Below are 20,875 nucleotides of genomic sequence, written 5' to 3'. Positions count from 1 at the left end.
AACGAGTACTTAAAATCAGGAAAGTGAGAAGCAGGCAGTGTTTACCAGCGAGTAAACGTACCACTGATACATGGCTGGTTCCTTAAAGCTTTGGAAAGAAGCCAAAAGTCTTCACCTGTTATTCTTTGTCCGGAGACTAAGCGACTGTTACCAGCAATGTTTACGGTGATTTTTTCTTTGGGTCTGTCAAAATAAAAGAGACAAAGGAAGTGAAGAGGAGGACAATGTTGACCAGAGCTTGAAACCCTTCCAATGCCGGTAGTCTATCAGAGACTTGCAGTCCAGGTTAACATAGCTCATTTCATTTCTCTCTCATAACCCCACTATCCTTTGTTGTTGTTGTTGTTGTTGTTGTTGTTGTTGTTGTTACAGAACATCTGGACAAAAAGAAATCTAAGGGTTAGGCTCTGTTGTCGTCTTAAATCCCAACACTCAGAAGGCAGGGGGGTCAGTGGATCTCTATGAGTTTGAGGCTAGCCTGGTCTACAAAGTGAGTTCCAGGACAGCCAGGGTTTTACTACAGAAACCCTGTCTCAAACAAATAAACAAAAACAAAAGGGGGGAGAGAAAGAGGGGGAGGAAAGGGGAGGGGAAAGAAGGGGAGAGGAGGGGAGGGGAGGAAAAAGGAAGAAAAAGGAAAAAGAAATTTAGGAAAGAACATGTTGGTTTTAGGTTTGATTCCAAGTTATTTACCTTTGAGGGGAGGTCACAGTAGAAGCAGCTAGCTATATCATACTCACAGTTAAGAGTGGACAGAAAGAAATGAATGCATGTTCAGTTGGTTGCCTGTCTTCAGTTTGATTTCTCCAGTTCAGGACCCCTGTCTAAGAAATGATGCTGCCCACAGTGGGCTGGGTCCACCCACTCAATTGACTTAATTAAGAAAATCCTCTACAAGGGTACTTCCGCTCCTAGATCAGGCAGAGAGGGGCCACTCAGAACCCCCTCTGACAGGCGACCTGAATTCTTGCTTAGGCTTCGAGGCTAAGCACTGCAAGGGAATATCAATAAAAGTTAAAAATATCTCTCTGGGTTCCCTAAGGGACAAGCCTGACTGCATAGGGGTTGATGTCAAAAGTATCCCCTCTCCAGGAAAAAGACATCAGGATGGGTATGGCCCTCATGACTCACTGGACAACGACAGGGGGACTAGAGCCATTACAAGGTCCCCTTCAATTACTGGAGGTCAGGCCTCTATCCCCGCCTTTGCAAGATTAGAATCACCACAGCCTTTCTATACTTAGAGAAGGGAGGAGATGTCAGGGGCAGCCCTGTTTATATACTGAAGGCCTAAAATCAGCCATAGGCCTAAAATCAGCAATAGGCCTGTCATACATGTATACTAACACCAAGTCTTGGGTCTCTGTGGATAAACACTGAAACAGATGGCTTTAAGCTATTATAAACAGGCAGTTTTTGTGACAATTTACCAGCCTGAGTAGTCAGAGAGCTTGTAATTAGGTAGCCTTGGCAGATATTACCAACTTAGATAAGGACAAGTGAATCAATCATAGGCAGACTCATAGTGACCTGTCACCTGAATCCTCACCCAGCCGATACCCTGAAAAATATCTGTATTCCCCCTGAACACCCATGCTCCAGTGTCATCCCTTTCCCCACGTCTTGCCTTTTTGTGTTTATAACCCCTGTGTGAATGAGTATACATTACTATATATATATATATATATATATATATATATATATATATATATATTCTCTACAGATACTGGCACAGCTTAATCGAATGTAGAAAATTCCTCATTGTTCCCAAATGGTGCTAGGCTGTGCCAAGCTGACAAAGCTAATCATCAAACCCACTTTTGATATAAGAACACTGAACACTTTGAGGACCCCTTAGTTTTCTACCGTGGTGATAAAACACCATGACCAAATCAACTTGGGGAGGAAAGAGTTTATTTCGTTTTGCAACTCTTGGGTCATACCTCACCTTGAGGGAAGTCAGGCAAGAACTCAAGGCAAGAGGGACCTGGAGGCAGGAACCGAAGGAGAAGCCACGGAGGAGCTCCGCTTCCTGCCTTGCTGCCCTTAGCTTCTGCAGTCTGTTTTCTTATACCACCCAGAGCCATATGCCCAGGGTCGGCACCCACCCACAGTGATCTGGGCTCTTCCATATTCATCGTTAATCAGTACAATGTCCTCACTGACTTGCCTACAGTAGGCCATCTGATGGGAGCACTTTCCCAACTGAGGTCTCTTTGCACATGTAAATGTAATGTGTCAAGTTAACACACCAGATACAAGAGCAGCAACTAGACAAAGGACTTGCCTGAATTCATCCAGCTCATGGACACTAAGGTAACAACAGGGGCCCTGGCTTGAAGGCTCCTGGTCCAGTGCTGTCCCTGTGTCAGATACCACACCTAAGACCTTGCAGTGCCACGTGTCTACCTATTAACTATGTCCATTTTACCAAGTCATAAAATGGCTGAACGACCCACAGCTTCGCAGGAATGAGAATCTGTGAGAACCTTTGGTACAGTTGAATACTTGGCTTCCTTACCGCTTTTCAATTTCTTCATCCAGCTTCTGGAGTATATTCAGTATAAAAGGATTAGTTTTCCGTATGTTTTCTGAACAAAAGTAACAGTACTGTGCCTCGAGCTTCTCCATAGACTCTGGAGCTTTGGAAACATAAATGCACCATCCATCATCATGTGTAAATTATCCCAAAGCTTCAGCAACAACCAAGCTTCTTTCAGAGAAATGAGTGTGTGTGTGTGTGTGTGTGTGTGTGTGTGTAGTGAGGGAGAGGAAGGAAAGGGGAAAGAACTGAGGGTGGGGGTTGGGAGGCTGTGAATATAACCAGAGACTGTGGGCAGACTATGACTCCAGTCAGCACCCCATCTGGAAGAAGACAACTAACCTATACCATGTGTTGGGCTTGGTAGCAGAGGAAAAGATGTCCAGAGAAATTACTCTGGATAAAATCAAACTGACTCTAAAGCCTGCATGTGCCCCTTTGGGTCCCAAGGACAGGGTTTCTTAAAATTTTATTCAACAATCCAACTCCAGAAGGACCTGGAAAATTAACCCTCTTTGATTGGATATCTTGACATCAAACCAAGCTATTTGATAGCATCTTCATGGCACATGGCGGCCTTGTTCACAAAAGCATTCCACCTGTCTAGGCCCTCTTCCATTTCCTCGTTCTAAGGTTGGTTTCCTTCTTTACTTCTGTGTGTGTGGTGGGGAATCCAGGGATTGTGCATTTGGGAGCCAGAGGTTGACATCAAGTGTCACCTTTCTCTCTTCTCTGCCCTATTGTTTGAAATGAGTATAAAGGTCACTGAACCACTGTTACAGACACTAGGGAAGCTTGGCTGGCCGGAGAGCCCTGGAGGTCCACCCATCTCCAACCCCAAGCACTAGGGTTTCAGGCATACACTCCATGCCTAGCTGTTAGAGAGAGCTAGGGATTAAAACTCAGACCCCCATACTTGTGCTGCGAGCACTTCACCCACTCAGCCCCCACCCCACCCCACCCCACCAATGTTTTGCTTTTGAACACATAGGAGCTGAGGTTTCTGTTCTCTGTTACACAGCAGGTTTCTTAATACTCCCACTACTTCTAACGTTTGCCTTTCCTTTCTTTTCTTCTTCTAAACACAGGGTCTCATTGTATACTCCAGAATAGCCTTGAACTCACTCAGGCTCCCTGAGTGCGGGAATCACAGGTATGTGCTAGCACGCCTGGCTTCAATATTGCTTTAAAGACATTTCTTGTGAACTCTGAGTCTTCCAGAATGGAAGCCATGGTCTTACTTCTGTAAGAAGCACACGCTGCTGCTGGCTTGATTACTCTACTTTCTGTGTATGTGTATTTCAGAATACACTCTGCAACCTTTCATTTTAAGTAGCCTGGATTCTTAGATGCCAGCTTCTTCTCTAAATTTCTGTATCTTAGAAGCATCCACCGCTGAGTTGCCATCTACACTCTAAGGGTTTAGCGCTCCTGAGGTTTCTAAACAGCCACAGCTGGGAATCCCTCCACTGGCTCCTTCCTGCCTCGGGCTACCAACAACTTCTTGGGGGTGGAATACCAGCACATCTGGTGTGTGTCCTTCTAGGGAGCAAGAACAAAAGCAGGACTTGAGTCTCTATACTGCGTTTTCTTCAGAGGCCCAGTGACCCGAGAAGGCAGCAGTCACACCCGTGGGTACAGGACAAAAGCGTCCAGTTTTTCCACAGCTTCGTCCTCCTCCATCAGGGTCCATGTTAGAGTCGCCGTGTCGGTGTTCCCTCCTTTATCATCTTATTTCTCTTATTACTGTCTCTCTGGGCAGTCTCTCCAGCCCCCGCAACACGCACTTTAAAACAAACATTCCAAAGTAGTGGCAGGAATTCTGGTTTCTCTGGATGCCAGACAACCGCTCAACTCCTGAAGTATATCCCCCGCCTTATGTTTAATTAGTTAAATTCATGGATGCAGCCATACTCAAAGTGCATGTAGAAGTATATATATAAATGAAAATGTCACGATGAAATCCCTTCTTCTATATGTTAATTTAAAAAATAGATGAAGCAGTTAAAAGAAACTGTAGATCATCTGGAAGTGAGAACTCAGAAATCTCTGAGAAGCCTCTTGCTTATCTGCGGTGTTTTCCTGGGCCTTCCACAAATTCAGGGGCCCAGAAAAGCCCCCCAGCATACCTCCCCCAGACCCCAGAGCAAAGCCACCCTCCTCACAAAGCCTGGGGGCCAGCGGTGGTCAAGGGTGCCGCCATACCTGGGGCTTCTGTAGGTGGGATCCGTCGCTCTTACGTTGGCTTGGAGCCGCAGGGCCTGGTGCCCCTTACCCAGTTCGCTTTCCCAAACTCGACCTCTGATGAGGAAGGCCTCCGTGGCTGGGCTCTCTCAACAGTCTGCTCCTGCTCTGTCCTCACAGGGCTTGGCCCACTACCAGTCCAGCAACCCGAGTCGCTCCCATGGCAACCACAGAAGCTTCCTTTCGGAGGAAGAGGGAAGAGGCGGGGCCACCGTTAAGAGGGCGGGGTACTCTGTAACCTCGAGGCCTGAAGTGGGAGCCAGTGATCATCACTTTAGGCCTATCCACTCTAGGTTACAGATTCTGAAGGACGAGCTTCGAAGGTTTAGGAGTCCGCTGGGCTAGGGACCAGGGCTACAAACCCTGGTGACCCAGCCTGTCTCACCCTTTGCGAAGGGCTGAGCTCGGAATCTGATGGTAGAACCTCCAAATGTGTAGTAATTTAAAGGATTTTGTGAAGGAGTAGGGCCCTCTGGAAGAGTTTCCTTGAGGCGACTTCCGGACTAATCTGAGAAAGCCTATCCCAAGTGCCAAGCTGCAGAGGCACAGGTACAGTCAGTACCTAGAGTATAGAGGCAGGCAAGGTCATAGCCATGTGGAGTCTTAGCATCTTCTTTGTTGTAAGGCTATGGAGGGGCGGGGCAGGATGCTCTAGACCCACAGATGCTCCGTTGCAGACCCACCGATGATGGACCTAGTCTGGAAATGGGGTCTGAAACACTCACAGAAATCTAGGAGAGGTGATAAGTTAAAAGTGAATAACTAAATATGTGAGCCCTCTCATAACCACCACGTAGGCAATTCCATCCCTGTGACTCTACCGGGAAAGCCCAGGCAAGGCAGGAGCTCTGGGTGGGTATAGGAATTGAGTTTCAGGGTCCTTTCTCCACATATAACATAATAAAGTGCAGAAATGTGTGCATTTACCCCTTGGGTTTCCAGAAAAGTTGAGAGGCAGCCTAGGTTAGCCTCTGCCTTTTTCTCTCTCAGAGCCTTTTGAATTAAGAAGGTAAAAAGAAGGAAAGAAAGGTTGGAGATGCTCCAGGGCGGGGTGGGAGGCGGGAGGGGGAAGGGGAGGAGGAGAGGTGGGAGTAGGGGTGTGCTCTGCCTCTGGAGCGGGCAGCACAGCAGCTGACTGCGACCAGGATCCTTATTGGTCCTAACTGCACCGTCCTCAAAGGGCTCTTGTCGAAATCTAATGAAGCCCTGACTGGTGGGAGAACTCAGCCTGCACTTGAGAGTAATCCAGACTCTCAAGAGAGTTGCCCCTCTTGACATACATGGAACTACTAAAAAATTGTTTTATTTGGTTGGGTTCTCCTGTCCCAGACATGGTTTGTTTGCTCAGTTAGCTTTTTGTTTGCCTATGACAGGCTGGCTTCTCTGCCTACCAGCCTCACCAGATATGGCCTCCCACTGAGAAAAAGGTGGTTGCTGATCATTAATTTTCATCCCTTAGCCTGCTTTGCAGATAACAACTTTAAGATATATAGATATAGATAGATTAGCTATATAGATTATCTATATAGCTATAGCTATAGATATAGATATAGATTTTTCTCAATATCTTCTGGGGGTGATGGAAAGAGCTATGCACTTTTGCAATCTTCTAGAACTCATATGAAACTAAATCAAGATAAGCATCTTAAAAAGTTATTTGTTTTTATTTTTCTATTGTTTTCGGGACAGCATCTCACTATATGTCTCTGGCTGTCCTGGAACTCACTGTGTAGACCAGGTTGGTCTCCAACTCACAAAGATCCATGCATCTCTTCCTCCTCAGTGTTGGGATTCAAGTTGTGCAACACTATGCTCAACTTTGAAAAAACCAATTTTTTAAATTATACATTTCCGGGGGTGAGTGGGCTGAGAGTCCAGGAGTAGGCATGGAATCCTTCCAGAGCCAGAGCTACAGGTAGTTGTGAGCCTCTAGAGTTGGGTGCTGGGATCCCCAACTGGGTCCCTATGCCAGAGCAGTAAGTGCGTTTAAGGTGTTTTAAAGGCATCTTTTAGCCTCTAAACAAGTACGTTTTTAAACCTGAAATTAGGCAGTCTCTGTGTTAACACGCATGCAGAAACTTACTAGAAAGAGTTGCATACACTTAAACTCTCACACTGACATGAAGTTCAAAAAAAAATCTAAATTTTATGTTGCAGAATAATTTCAGTCATTTAACCTTTGCACCCTCTTCCCCCCACCCCATTCAGTCTGGTTGTCAGGGAAATCTGATTTCCCCCTTTTCACTATATTTCAGATCTGAGATGATGGACACCTTCAAAACTGTGACCAAGGAACTACTGAAACAAGAACATTTACCCAAGACTCTTCAGAGAAATGACCCCCAACAGGTCACTGATAGAACGTTTTTCATTGATAGTTCCAACCAGAGTTTGAAGACCATCCCGTCAGAGATTTTGGCATTAAAAGAATTAGAAGAAGTACATCTGGAGAATAACCACATTGCAGAAATTCCCCAGGGCATTCAGCATTTACAGAATATCAAGGTCCTCTACCTGCACAACAACGGCCTGCAAAATCTATGCCAGGAGCTGGGGGCGCTGAGCAGCCTGGAATCGCTGGACCTGAGCGGCAACCCGTTGGTCGTCTCCTCGCTGCACGTCATCAGCCGCCTCCGCACCCTTCGCGAGCTGCGGCTCTATGGTACCGGCCTGACTGAGATTCCCACAGGCATCTGCAAATCCCTGCATCACCTGGAGCTGTTCGGTCTGTCAGAGAACTACCTGGAAACGCTGCCCAAGGAAATCGTGAACCAGACCAAGCTCAGGGAGATCTACTTGAAGCAGAATCACTTCGAGGCTTTCCCTTGCGATCTCTGTGTTCTCTGCAATCTGGAGGTGATCGACCTGGATGACAATAAGCTGAAGAGCATCCCGGAAGATATCGGGCGCCTGGTGAGGCTGCAGAAGTTCTACGTGGCGTCTAACCACCTGACTGGTCTACCTGAGTCTCTGAGCCAGTGCTGCAAGCTGTCGGTGCTGGATTTGACCCACAACTCTATCCATGCCCTGCCATCCACCCTGGAGCGTCTCACGGAGCTCACGGAGGTGGGGCTGAGCGGGAACCGGCTGGAGAAGGTGCCGCGCCTCCTCTGCAACTGGGCGTCGCTGCACCTCCTGTACCTGCGCAACACCGGCCTACACGGGCTGCGGCGCTCCTTCAAGCGCCTGGTCAACCTGCGCTTCCTGGACCTCAGCCAGAACCAAATAGACCACTTTCCTGTGCAGATCTGCGCGCTCAAGAACCTGGAGATCCTGGCGCTGGATGATAACAAAGTGAAGCAGGTATTGCTTCCCTTCCAGGCTGTCACTCTGATCTGCCCTTTCTTGTTGTGCTAGGAAGTGTATTGAACCGGCTACCGCAAATGAAACAAAACAAAACAACAAAACCCCCAGGTTTATCAAAGATATCCCACAAGGTGGTACTTCATATTTTTCCTTTCCAAATAATAGTAATTCTGATATCCATTTAATGTTTACTTAGGTCATGGGCAGTAGTCACTGGCAGGGGTTGGGGGGCATTCATACTCAAGGACACATTAGACAGAACTGAATTGAGTGGTCTTTAAGTGTCAGAGAGCCAAGATTCCAACCCAGAGTTTCGGCTCCAGGATCGCTTCTAACACAGACCATCCAACAGCTTCCACAAATAGTCTCCTCCTGGTCCCATCATTCCCCGGGAATATCTATGTCTTAAATGTTCCTCCATTCATAGGACACTGAAGAAAGGGTTTGTTTGGGTTTTGTTTTATTTTGTTTTGTTTTGTTTGTTTTGTTCTGGAGAAGCTGTCTCCATGACTGCGAGGGCCATACACTTTGGAACTGTTTATCACAGTATTGTTGAGCATCTGAACTCTAACAGACCATTAGAATGCCAATGGGGCACACGCTTATAAGCTGCAGGGTCCTCCTAGAATGGCATAAGATACAGTAATATAAGCTAATTAAAGCTATGTGTGCCAGTCTACCGACAACTCAAATCAGAACAAGAAGAAACAAAAACAAACAAACAAAACCCAGGACAAAATATCATATTTATTGTTGAGGCACATAAAATTACAAATATAGAGGCTGGTGGCACGGCCCAATGGGTAAAAGTGCTTGCTCGCCAAGCCTGGGAACATGAGTTTGATCCCAGGGAGGCAGGGGGCACATTTCAGAAGGACAGAGCTGCCCTCCAAACTGCCTAGGAGCTCACAGGTACACACACACAAATAAATGTAATAAACACTTAACATTCCACATATAAATAAACACACATATGCATATATACTGCCCATTTAATGAATACTTACAATAATAAAAGTATAAAAAGCAATAAAGGCTATAACTTGGAAGGAAAGTCTCCAAATTCCCAAGAGTGGCTGGCTGCCTTTGGAAGGAGGTATCAAGAAAGGCAATAAGTCTGCTATATGGAAGTTTCTAGCTCAATCACCAGGGCCATAAACAAACAAGCTCTTGGGAAATAGAAACAGGAAGACCAGAAATTTGAGGTCATCCTCAAATTCCAAGTTCTAGGCTAGCCTGTGCTACTCGAGCTCCTGTCTGGAAACAGAAAGAAAAAAAAAAACAAAAAAAAAAAACAAAAAAAAAACCCATGCAGATAAAAAAAGTGAAGATATCTGTAGCAATTTAAAAGAAAATGTTCTGAGAGATTCCAGTTCTAAAGAACTTTTACAGAAGTTTAGTTTATTTTTATGGTAAGCTTCCTTCTTTTTCCAACTGTTTGTGGCCACTATCCCCAGTGCTGAGCTAAGGAAGGTGTAGGGAGGGAGGCCTGAGTAACCTCGTGGTCTAACCTAAGTGGAGAGGTCAGCACAGATGAGGGAGAAGGTGAGCGGGAGACATTGGAAAATGAGGAAAGGTTTCCCAGTTAGGGATGAAGTCAGATAAAGGAGTATGCCAGCTAAGCAACTGATAAGTAGGCATCTAGAATTTTCTAACAACAAACAAAAGCATCTTTGTTGCACAGTGAGCAGAGGGTTAGTAAGGCAGAATAAGAGTTTTTTTGTTGTTTTTGTTTTGTTTTGTTTTTGTTTTTTCCCATGAAATTCTAGAGGACCAGAATGAGAAAGGTGGTAAAGCTGACTGTGGGTTAATTAGGATTTCCACTCAAGGTGATGCTCTTTTCTATCTGTGAGGTGGTGAGAAAAGGAGGGAGGCATAGCCAGCTAGCAACATAGTCACCCACTGGATTAGAGGGCTAGAACACAGACTCTTCTTACGGCTGTTTGTTTTTTTAATGTATATAAGTACACTGTAGCTGTCTTCAGACACACCAGAAGAGGGCCTCAGATCCCATCCTATTACAGATGGTTTTGTGAGTTACCATGTGGTTGCTGAGAATTGAACTCAGGACCTCTGGAAGAGCAGCCAGTGCTCTTAACCACTGAGCCATCTCTCCAGCCCCCTTACTGCTTTTTTTAAAAGTCTGGCACTCTGCAAAATACCCACCCAACTCCTTGGGAGCAAAAAGGCAGGTGTCACTAAATGTATCAATTCCAGGAAATAGATGTATTTCAATTATTATTATTATTATTATTATCCATATAACTATAGTGCTTTTCTTCCAACAGTATCAAGCATATCACATTCTCCAGGTAACACATTTACAAGGAAGTAACATATATTGACCCAACTTGTAAAAAACAGTGTTACCAGTGGCCAGGGGTTGACCCTGGTTTTCAGGATCTTGGACTTCTCATCCAAAGAACTGAAAACAAGAGCCCACACCAATTTACAGAAGAAGCAGGGTGACATCACATGAGGGAGGACGCTCATGGGCCTCACTCATTGTTCTGGGCTTCATTCTGTTAAGTTCAAAAGAAGGAGGGGCTAGTTACTGAGGGCTGGTTTGGATGGCTCTCTTATTTTGATTCACAGACTAAGTCATACATTCTGCACACTTCTCTTCCTATAATGATTCCTATTTTAATGATGCCCGAATTTAATCACGGCCCTTCTATTTATCATATCTGGAGATACTGAGGATGTGCTTGAAAATATACTGTCTAAAGTTGACTGTTACCAGGGCGATTTATATTACTAACCAGAGATTACATGTAGCCTGGTGCAGGTGGGAGTTGCAGGGGCTCTGAGCTTGCTAGGTGCATTGTTTGGAGAGGGATATATGTGCAGAGTATTTGCAGGTGAAAGAGCCTGTCAAGTCCATTATTACTCGAGAGTGTGTGTGGATGCCTGTGTATGGTGTGTATGGTGTGGTGGTGGTGGTATGTAACCCCAAGCCGAACAGTTGTCTCCCTCAGAAGGCAACAAATGGAACCCCAGACTGCCAATGTGCAAGCATATATGATAAATTAACTAGCACATATGTAAACATATATAGAAGTTGTCCATCATCCTCAGACACTAAGCAACTCGACTTTTTGTTTAACAACTTGTTTCAAAGTCAAAAGCTCAGCTTATTTTTTTTTCTAATTCTTGTCATAAAGCCAGTTAAATTTAGCATTGGGGTCTTGTATACAACCTTTGTGACACTAACGTCAGTATTGATAACCCACTACCACCAGAGCACCCAGACAGCTTATTTTTGAATGCTTAACAATAATCTCCACCTTAACTCCAGCCTTTTGGAATACTTCCAGTTACCACAGACTATAGGCTTGCTTTCAAACCTGAAGATACTCGGGCTCACAGGAAATGACTTTTCATCTTTCCCAGAGGAAATCTTTTCCTTAGCATCTCTGGAGAAATTATATATTGGACAAGACCAGGGATCCAAGCTTTCCTCTTTGCCAGAAAACATCAAGAAACTAACGGTAAGCCTTCCCAATGAACAGCTGAGAAGCACATACCACCCCCACCCACACACACCCACACACTAATAGTGAGAGAAGGTGAGATGGTGTTTCCCACACTGTGTACAGGATGCATCTGTAATAGATTTTCATCTCAAACAGTGAGTTTCAAATTTTCTGGCTCACTGTTACTGCACAAGCCCCACAATACTCTACTGTGCTTATTCAATATGTCATTTCAAAAAAGATATCTTTTATTCTCTGACAATTTCATACACATATACAGAACATCGTGGTCCTATCCACCCCAACTTTCCTACTTATCCTCCCCAAGATAGCACCCAACCGTTGGCTTCCTTCTTAGTTAGGGTTCCTCTTGCTGTGAAAAAACACCGTGACCAAAAGCAACTTGAGAAGGAAAGGCTTTATTTCACTCACAGTTCCATAGAGCAGTTCATCATCAAAAGCAGTAAGGACAGGAAATCAGGCAGGGCAGGATCCTGGAGGCAGAAGCTGATGCAGAGGCCATGGAGGGTGCTGCTTACTGGTTTGCTTCCCGTGGCTTGCTCTGACTGTTTTCTTATAGCCCGGGGTGGCTCCACCTACAATAGGCTGGGCCCTCCCCATGATCACTAATTAAGAAAATGTCCTACAGACAAAACTTATGAGGCATTTTCTCAGTTGAAGTTCCCTCCTTTCAGATAACTCTAGCTTCCCTTAAGTTGACATACACCTAGCCAGCAGCACACCCTCAAACCTTCACGTCCATTCCTCTTCTTTAAAAGTCCCACTATGTCCATCCGTTACTGCTGCGCACTAGAATGCTGACTGATGTTCCTGTGGCTTGGCCTTGTGCAGGTCTTGTGAGGTAACCATAGCTTCTACGAGTTCATAAGGCATGTCATGTCCAGAAAGCAGCATTACCCAGCATGCCTTCCCATCTTCCACCGCCTGTTCTATTATATTCCCCAAGTTTGATGGGATCAATATTGATGTCCTATTTAGGATACTTAAATCCACTTATTTTCAGCCATCTGACCAGTTATGAGTCTCTATACTAATTGCAGTTGATAGCAAGAGAATTAAGCAAGACAACAGTAGTAGTTTCTCCACTGGCATCTATGACTACCCCAGCCATGGGCTTTTGACTTGGATGGTAGTATCAGGCACACATTGCCTCCTGTGAAACAGGCCACAAATCCTAGCAGAAAGTGATTGATGACCTCCATAACTTTCAAGCCACTACTCCACCAGTGGCTCTTCAGTGTCTTTCTCCTAGTGTAGTTTAGTGTGCTTTCTTTGCAGAAACTGACTGTGATGGTTTGAATATGCTTGGCCCAGGAAGTGGCACTGTTAGAAGGTGTGACCCTGTTGGAGTAGGTGTGTCACTGTGGGCGTGGGCTTTAAGACCCTCATCCTAGCTGTCTGGAAGTCAGTATTCTGCTAGCAACCTTCAGATGAAGATGTAGAACTCTCAGGTCCTTCTGCACCATGCCTGCCTAGATGCTGCCATGTTCCTGTCTTGATGATAATGGACTGAACCTCTGAACCTGTAAGCCAGCCCCAATTAAATATTATCCTTATAAGAGTTGCTTTGGTCATGGTATCTGTTCACAGCAGTAAAACCCTAATTAAGACATTGATCCACACCATTTTCTATTTAATTTTTATTTTTCATAAGTATCCCCTTGATAATGACATTATTTAGAAGTTAAAGTGTTCTATGAGTGGCATGAATTGGAACCTGAATTTTGTTACCTGGAATTCTCTGTAAGGAGAATTATGATCTGACTTACTTGCTTAGCGATGGGCAACCTGAGGATGGGTCTATAGTTCTCTACCAAAATAAGTTCACTCACACCAGTGTCTTTGTGTGCATATTCTTTAAGAACCATTTATCCATGTTCCTCTTATGTCTCTCAATAATATAGCAGCTCTGGGCTGCTTTAGTCACAGTACTGAGCCATGGTGGATATAATACTGATAATTCTCATGTGACACAGAGATTCTATTCTCTACTACGCTGTCTATTCTCAAAGAAAATCTCCTATCATCTTATTCCTTGTATGTGACATCATACCAATGGTAGAAGAGCAAAAAAATTTTTTTGACTAATAATGATAAAAATAGATAAGTTGAATGTATTCAAACCAACTTTCTATGCATTTGGGCTACTTTAACCTAGATAATTTGGGGTACTTAGTTTAAGAATTGTAGTCATTTCCAAAGATAATTAGCTATTAAAAGAGAGTAAGTGGTACATGCTGTAATGATCCAATATTTTCCATGAGGTTCTGATTAAATTAAGCTGCAGTATTTTCACTTTGCTGCATAAATGGACACTAAATCTGATGACTTTACTCAAAAGCAATTGTTTTTCTTGATATTAATTCTGTATATATTGTATCAGTTTTTCCCCTTGTCATTGTGACCAGTATAGCTCACTAAGATTAAAACCATCCAAAGAAGGATGGGTTTATTTTGGCTTAAACCGGAGGAGTTCAGCCTATCACAGTGAGGGAAGCATCATGGTAGGAGTGGCTTTGTCAATGATAGCAGGAACATGTGGCAGAGGTTCCTCAGTCTTGGCAGATCAGGAAGCCAAGAAAGGTAGACAAAAGCTAGGCGGGCAAGTCTGACCTCCAAAGGCCTGCATCTAGGGGCTTGCTTTTGCCAGTCAGGCCCACTTCTTACAGCCTCAACAGCATCAAGAAGCGCACACATTAGGGAATAACCCCTGAAAAATGAGTCTTAAAAGACATTTTAGAGTCATCAACAACAAACAGGTCTCTCCCACTGTTCTAAGGCATGATTTCCCTAATGTACAGGAACTGACACACACAGGAAAGTCTGGTTATTCACTTAGCAAGGAAAGTGTTCTCATCACACACTCCCCTTTTACTGTAGAATCTTAAGGAACTCTACATAGAGAACAACAGACTGGAACAACTGCCAGCAGCCTTGGGGTTAATGCCAAATCTGGAAGTTCTTGACTGCCGGCATAATTGTCTTAAGCAACTCCCAGATGCCATTTGCCATACTCGAGGTAAGAACTTCCTAGATCCACAGACCAGTACAATGAGGGCCATATGTCCTATGAATGGTTCTCTTGAAAGCCCAGTTTCAGAGTTAGGAGAGCTGAGTCCTGTACCATTGCCCACTTACAAGCTCATCAGCACCTCTGTGGGAAGTCAGGTGTGTCTATGTTTGTATAGCTAAGAGTCTTGCAAAGATAGTTTATAATTTGGATGAAAAAGAGAAGCAGATAGTAGTTACTAAGAAAATTAATATATACCTATACTTTCACTACACCTACCATCAGCAGAAATTGAACACATACAATTTGACTGCACTGGGAGTTGGGGTCCTGATGTAAAAGTTTATTGAGGTCATTAAGTCTTTTGAATAAAAGAAAAATTATTGACCTAGAATGATGGAACCAGCAAAGGGGATTTCTAGAATTATATGATTAACTTGGAAAACATAATCACACTTGATTCCTTAACACTCAAATACTGTGACTGATTCATTCTTTATCCAATGTCCATTCACACACTCATGTAGCAAGAATCAACTGGGTTCTCTTAGGCTGTCAAAGGGCAGACACAGCCAGACGTTTGATCAGTGGTATTAGAAGCCATGGGTTTTGGTACCTCTCTCCTCTCCATCCCCTTACCAATGGATCTCACCTGCATGAGTTTAGGTGTTGCTATCCTAAGTAAAATCAATCAATTAAAATGAAAATCTTTCCAGAGTTGAGAGAGCTGCTGCTGGAAGACAACTTACTCACCCGCCTCCCGGAGAACCTTGACCACCTGGTGAATCTTAAGATCCTGACACTGATGAACAATCCCATGGTAGACCCTCCCATGAAAGTGTGTGACCAAGGCAACGTAGCCATATGGAAACACCTGAAGGAAAACAGAATTAGGAAAGTGATGGCCACAAAGGTAGACTCAGCACAGATTCCTTGTTAAAAATGTATTCTTAGGCTATTTTATCCATGTCTACAATGCATCTTGATAATAAACATACTATTCCCCTTCCCCTCCCCCTCCTCTTCATGCCCCCTTTTTTCTATCATTCTTCTCTCAAACATTGCATCCCAACTATAGTTTCCCCTCCCTCCACTCCTCTAAGTCCCTCCCCGTCCCTCTCCCCAGTCTAACCCCCAAAATTCTGCTATTTCCCATTCCCAAGGAAATCTATGCATTCTCCCCTTGAGCCCTCCGTGTGATTTAGCCTCTCTGGGTCTGTGAATTGTAGCATGATTGTCCTTTATTTAACAGCTTATTTCCACTTATAAGTGAATACATATCATTTCTGGGTCTGGGTTGTCTCACTCAAGATGATTTTTTCTACTTCCATTTATTTGCAAATTTCAGGATGTCATTGTTTTTTAACAGCTGAATATTACTCTGTTATGTAAATGTATCACTTTTTTTTAATCCATTCTTCTCTTGAGGGACACCTACATTGTTTCCAGCTTCTGGCTATTATGAGTAAAGCTGCTATGAACATGCCTGAGGAAATGTCCTTGTGGTAGGATGGAGAGTTCTTTGACTATATGTCCAAGACTGGTGTAGCTGGGGCTTGATGTACATTGATTGCTAGCTTTCTGAGGAGCTGCCATATTGCTAACCATAACGGCTGTACAAGTTTACACTCCCACTGGCAATGCTCCACATCCTCACCAGCATGAGCTATCTTTTGTGGTTTTGATCTTAGCCATTATGACAGGTGTAAGTTGGAATCTCAAAGCGGTTTTGATTCGCATTTCTGATGACTAAGGATGTTGAACATTTCTTTATGTGCTTCTTAGCCATTTGAGATTCCTCTGTTGAGAATTCTGTTTAGATCTGTATTTTAACTGAATTATTTGGGTTGTTGTTACCTAGTTTCTTGAATTCTTTATATATTTTGGATAGTAGCCCTCTGTCAGATGTGGAGTTGCTGAAAATCTTTTCCCATTCTGTAGACTGCCATTTTGTCCTATTGCTGGTGTCCTTTGTCTTACATAAGCTTTTCAGTTTCATGAGATCCCATTAACTAATTTTTGATCCTAATGCCTGTGCCATTGATATTCTGTTTAGAAAATTATCTCCTGTGCCAATTAGTTCAAGGCTATTTCCCACTTTTTCTTCTATTAGGTTCAGTGTATCTGGTTCTATGTTGAGGTATTTGATCCACTTGAACTTGATTATTGTGCAGGGTGATAGATATGGATCAATATGCTTTCTTCTACATGCTTACATTCAGTTAGACCAGCACCGGTGTTAAATATGCTTTCTTTTTTCCAGTGTGTATTTATGGCTTCTTTATTTAAAAAAATCAGGTGTCTATAGGTGTATGCATTTATGTCTAGGTCTTCAACCACTTCCATTGATCAACCTGTCTGTTTTTATGAAAATACTATGCAGTTTTATTTCTATATCTCAGTAGGACAGGTTAAAGTAAGGGTTGGTTAAGGAAAGGCAATACTTCTAGAAGTTCTTTTATTGCTAAGATTGTTTTAGCTATCGTTTTTTTATCTTTTCATGTGATCTTGAGTACTGTTCTTTCAAGGTCTATAAAGAATTCTATTGGAATTTCAATGGAAATTGCATTGAATATGTAGATTACTTTTGGTAGGATGGTCATTTTTATTATTTAAATCCCATCAATCCATAAGCATAAAAGATCTTTCCATCTTCTGATATTTTCAATTTCTTTCTTCAAAGACTTGAAGTTTCTGTCATACAAGTCTTTCATTTGCTTGGTTAAAGTTACCAAGATATGGTAAAGGGTATTATTTCTCTGATTTCTTTCTCAGTCCATTTGCCATTTTGTATGTAGGGGGGATATTGATTTTTTGTAGTTAATCTTCTATTCAGCCGTGCCACTAAAGGTGTTTACAGCTGTAAAAGTTCCCTGATAGAATTTTTGGGTCCATATGTATAATATCATATATGTATACTACCAATATCAATATGTATGCTATCATGTCATCTACAAATAATGATAATTTGACTTTTTTCTTTCCAATCTGTATCCCTTGATCTTTTTCAGCTTTCTAATTGCTCCTGGTAGAACTTCACCTATTATATTGAATAAATATGGAAAAAATGGACAGTCTAGTCTTGTTACTGATTTTAGTGGAATTACTCTGATTTTCTTTCCATTTAATTTGATATTATATATGGGCATGCTGTAAATTGCTTTTTATTATATTTAAGTATGTTCCTTCTATCCCTAATCTCTCCAAGACTTTCATCATGAAGGGGTCTTGGATTTTGTCAAAGGCTTTTTCAGCATCTAATGAGATGATCATATACAGGTTTTAAATGTCAATTTGCTTATATTGTGGATTACTTTTATCAATTTATATGTTGCAGTATCTCTGTGTCTTTGGGTTAAAGGCTATCATGGTGCATACTCCTCTTGATGTGTTCTTGGATTTGGTTTCCAAGTATTTTATTATCCCTATCCATGGGGGAAAATGGTTTGTAGTTCTCCTTCTTTCTAGAATCTTTGTGTGGTTTGGTTATCAGGGTAATTGTGGCCTCATAAAATGAATTTGGCAATGTTCCTTCTGTTTCTATTTTTATGGAATACCTTGATGAGTTTTGGTATTAGCATATCTTTGAAAGTTTGGTACCATTCTGCACTAAAACTGCCTCTCCCTAAGCTGTTTTTCAGTTGGGAGACTTTTAATAACTATTTACATTTCCTTAAGGGTTATAGGACTGTTTAAATTGTTTGTCAGATCTTGATTTAACTGTGTGGTATCAATCAAGAAAATTATCCATTCTTTGATATTTTCCAGTTTTGTAGAGTATAGGTTTTTAAAGTTTGACCTAATGATTCTTTGGATTCCCTTGGAGTCTGTTATGTTTCCCCTTTTGTTTCTTATTCTATTAATTTAAATATTCTTTCTCTGTTTTTTAGTTAGTTTGCATAAGAGTTTCTCTATCATGTTGATTTTTCTCAAAGAACCAACTCTTTATTTCGTTGATTCTTCGTATTGTTCTCTTTGTTTCTATTTTATTGATTTCAGCCCATCAGTTTGTTCTGCCTTCTACTCCTCTTGGGTGAGCTTGTTTTGTTTTGTTTTGTTTTGTTTTGTTTTGTTTTGTTTTGTTTTGTTTGTTCTAGAGCTTTCAGGTGTGCTGTTAAGCTGCTAGTATGAGATCTCTCCAATTTCTTTATGAAGGCACTTAGTGCAATGAACTTTCCTCTTAGCACTGCTTTCATTGTGTCCTGTATGTTTGGGTATGTTTTATATTCATTTTCATTTAATTCTAGGAAGTCTTTCATTTTTCTTTTATTTCTGCCTTAACACAGTAGTCATTCAGTAAAGAGTTGTTCAGTTTCCATGAGTTTGTAGGCCTTCTGTTACTTCTGTTGTTGTTTTAATCTGTGGGGGTCTGGTAGAATGATGGGAGTCATTTCAATTTTGATGTATCTGTTGAAACTTGCCTTGTGACTGAGTATGTGGTCAATTTTGGAGAAAGTTCCATGAGGTGCTAAGAAAAAAGTGTTTTATTTTATTTGGGTAAAATTTTCTGTAGATATATTATGTCTATTTGGTTTATAATATCTGTTAGCTGTATTATTTCTCTATTTAGTTTTTGTATGGATGACTTGTTCATTAGTGAGAATGGAGTATTGAAGTCTTTCACTATCAATATTCGAGTGTCAATTTGTAATTCAAGTTTAATAGTATTTCCTTTTACAAAGGTGGATGTCCTTGTGTTTGGGACATATATGTTAAGAATCGAAAATATCATGTTGGTGTATTTATTTTTTGACCATGAGTATAAATGTCTTTCCCTTGAAGTCTATTTTGTTAAATATTAGAATGGCTTCATCAGCTTGTTTTTTAGGCCCATTTGCTTGGAAAATCTTTCTCCAACCCTGAACCTTTGAGATAATGTCTATCTTTGATGTTGAGTTGTGTTTCTTGTATCCAGAAAAAGAGTGGATCTTGTTTTCACATCTATTGTTAGTCTGGGTCTTTTTTATTGGGGAATTGAGTGTGCAATTGGAGTTGGCACTGATAACAAACAACATGGCCCCTGCTAACAATGGCAGGCAATTTACAGGGCCAGCACTGGTAACGCTGATAGGAGCAAGACTTGTCTGGGGCTGGAACTCTCTCTGACCAGCAAGGAAGAGAGAGAGAGAGAGAGAGAGAGAGAGAGAGAGAGAGAGAGAGAGAAAGAGAGAGAGAGAGAGGGAGGGAGGGAGAAATCACACACACACACATACACACACATACACACACACACACAAACGATGAAGAAAATTGGGCTCCAACCATTTCACACATATATACATACATACATACATACATACACCTCTACACATTTGATGGATAAATCAAAACTCTAGCAAGAAAGCTCTAATCATTTTATATGCATACATACACAGATGTACAGTGATGGATAGAGCAAAGCTCTAATGAGCAGGCTCTAACAACTTTATTTTTTCCTTTAATCCTTTTAAATTCCCAAAGACAAAGCTGTCTGGATAAGAAAAAGAATTACCTCATTCAAGAGCTTTGTCCAAGAAAGTGTTGCTTCTTGCTGCTGATGTGCCTTCTCATGTTTGTCATTGCTGTATTCCTCATTCTTCTGTCACGGTGTGATTAGACAAAGACAGACAAAATGTTATACAAGAGGGAGTTAAGACACCATTATTGATTATAAGTTCAAAGCAACAGTTTCATCTCTCTTTTATTTCATAAGCTCAGTATAACTTTAAAGCAATAGGTTGTTATTATTATCATTATTATCACCATCATCATTACTATTTTATGTTAAAGAATTACCCGTTCCTTATTCATGGCCTTACTTTATTGCAGTGCACACCTGTGGCCCCATCCCTGAATCTGATCTAGAGTGAATGTTTTTCTTGATCATTAATTTTTTCTAAGCCTATTTTTCTTCCCAGTGCAATTGATGTGCTTGTAGAACATGAAAGCTCATTGAACTCCTTGTCTATCTATGCATCTAACCATGGCACAGGAGGCAGCATGTTCTATTTTTTATGTTAAATCTAATTTCCTGGACTCATTGTTATTGTTGTTGATCTTATTTTAAAAGAGTATTGCAGTTTTCCTCTTCTCTCAGCTAGCTCCCAAATAATTGAGACTGGAATGTTATATTTATTTAAGAAGTTTAAGAATACAACAACTGAGCAGTATTAATCTATTTTAATTGTCTAAGATAATCTCGTTACCTCCCAGCCAAAATCCCCATTTTTAGTACTGACCTGGTTGTCTGTCTCTCTCTCTCTCTCTCTCTCTCTCTCTCTCTCTCTCTCTCTCTCT

The 20,875-nt window shown here is 42.0% G+C and overlaps 2 protein-coding genes across 2 annotated transcripts in view; one reads left to right on the top strand and one right to left on the bottom strand.

The window, feature by feature from the left end:
- Lrrc34 (leucine rich repeat containing 34) overlaps window positions 1–5,012 on the bottom strand; it is a 20,986-nt gene extending 15,974 nt beyond the window's left edge. Inside the window, exons 1-3 of the mRNA XM_028764315.1 lie at window positions 4,748–5,012; window positions 2,522–2,642; window positions 62–183 (exon numbers count right to left, since the gene is read on the bottom strand). Coding sequence (XP_028620148.1) covers window positions 62–183; window positions 2,522–2,631 — 232 coding nt within the window. The 5' untranslated portion in view covers window positions 2,632–2,642; window positions 4,748–5,012. The remainder of the gene's footprint in view (window positions 1–61; window positions 184–2,521; window positions 2,643–4,747) is intronic.
- The window catches only part of Lrriq4 (leucine rich repeats and IQ motif containing 4), a 17,981-nt gene continuing 2,077 nt past the window's right edge, over window positions 4,972–20,875 (top strand). The window contains exons 1-5 of the mRNA XM_028764309.1: window positions 4,972–5,335; window positions 7,042–8,089; window positions 11,410–11,583; window positions 14,470–14,608; window positions 15,316–15,512. Of these exons, the coding sequence (XP_028620142.1) occupies window positions 7,049–8,089; window positions 11,410–11,583; window positions 14,470–14,608; window positions 15,316–15,512 (1,551 nt within the window). The 5' untranslated portion in view covers window positions 4,972–5,335; window positions 7,042–7,048. The remainder of the gene's footprint in view (window positions 5,336–7,041; window positions 8,090–11,409; window positions 11,584–14,469; window positions 14,609–15,315; window positions 15,513–20,875) is intronic.

The sequence above is a fragment of the Grammomys surdaster genome, unplaced genomic scaffold (genome assembly GCF_004785775.1).
Source record: "Grammomys surdaster isolate TR1022 unplaced genomic scaffold, NIH_TR_1.0 62, whole genome shotgun sequence".
In the NCBI taxonomy this organism is placed as follows: domain Eukaryota; kingdom Metazoa; phylum Chordata; class Mammalia; order Rodentia; family Muridae; genus Grammomys; species Grammomys surdaster.
Note: the sequence above shows the minus strand (reverse complement) of the source record. Positions and strands in the feature narration are given on the sequence as shown.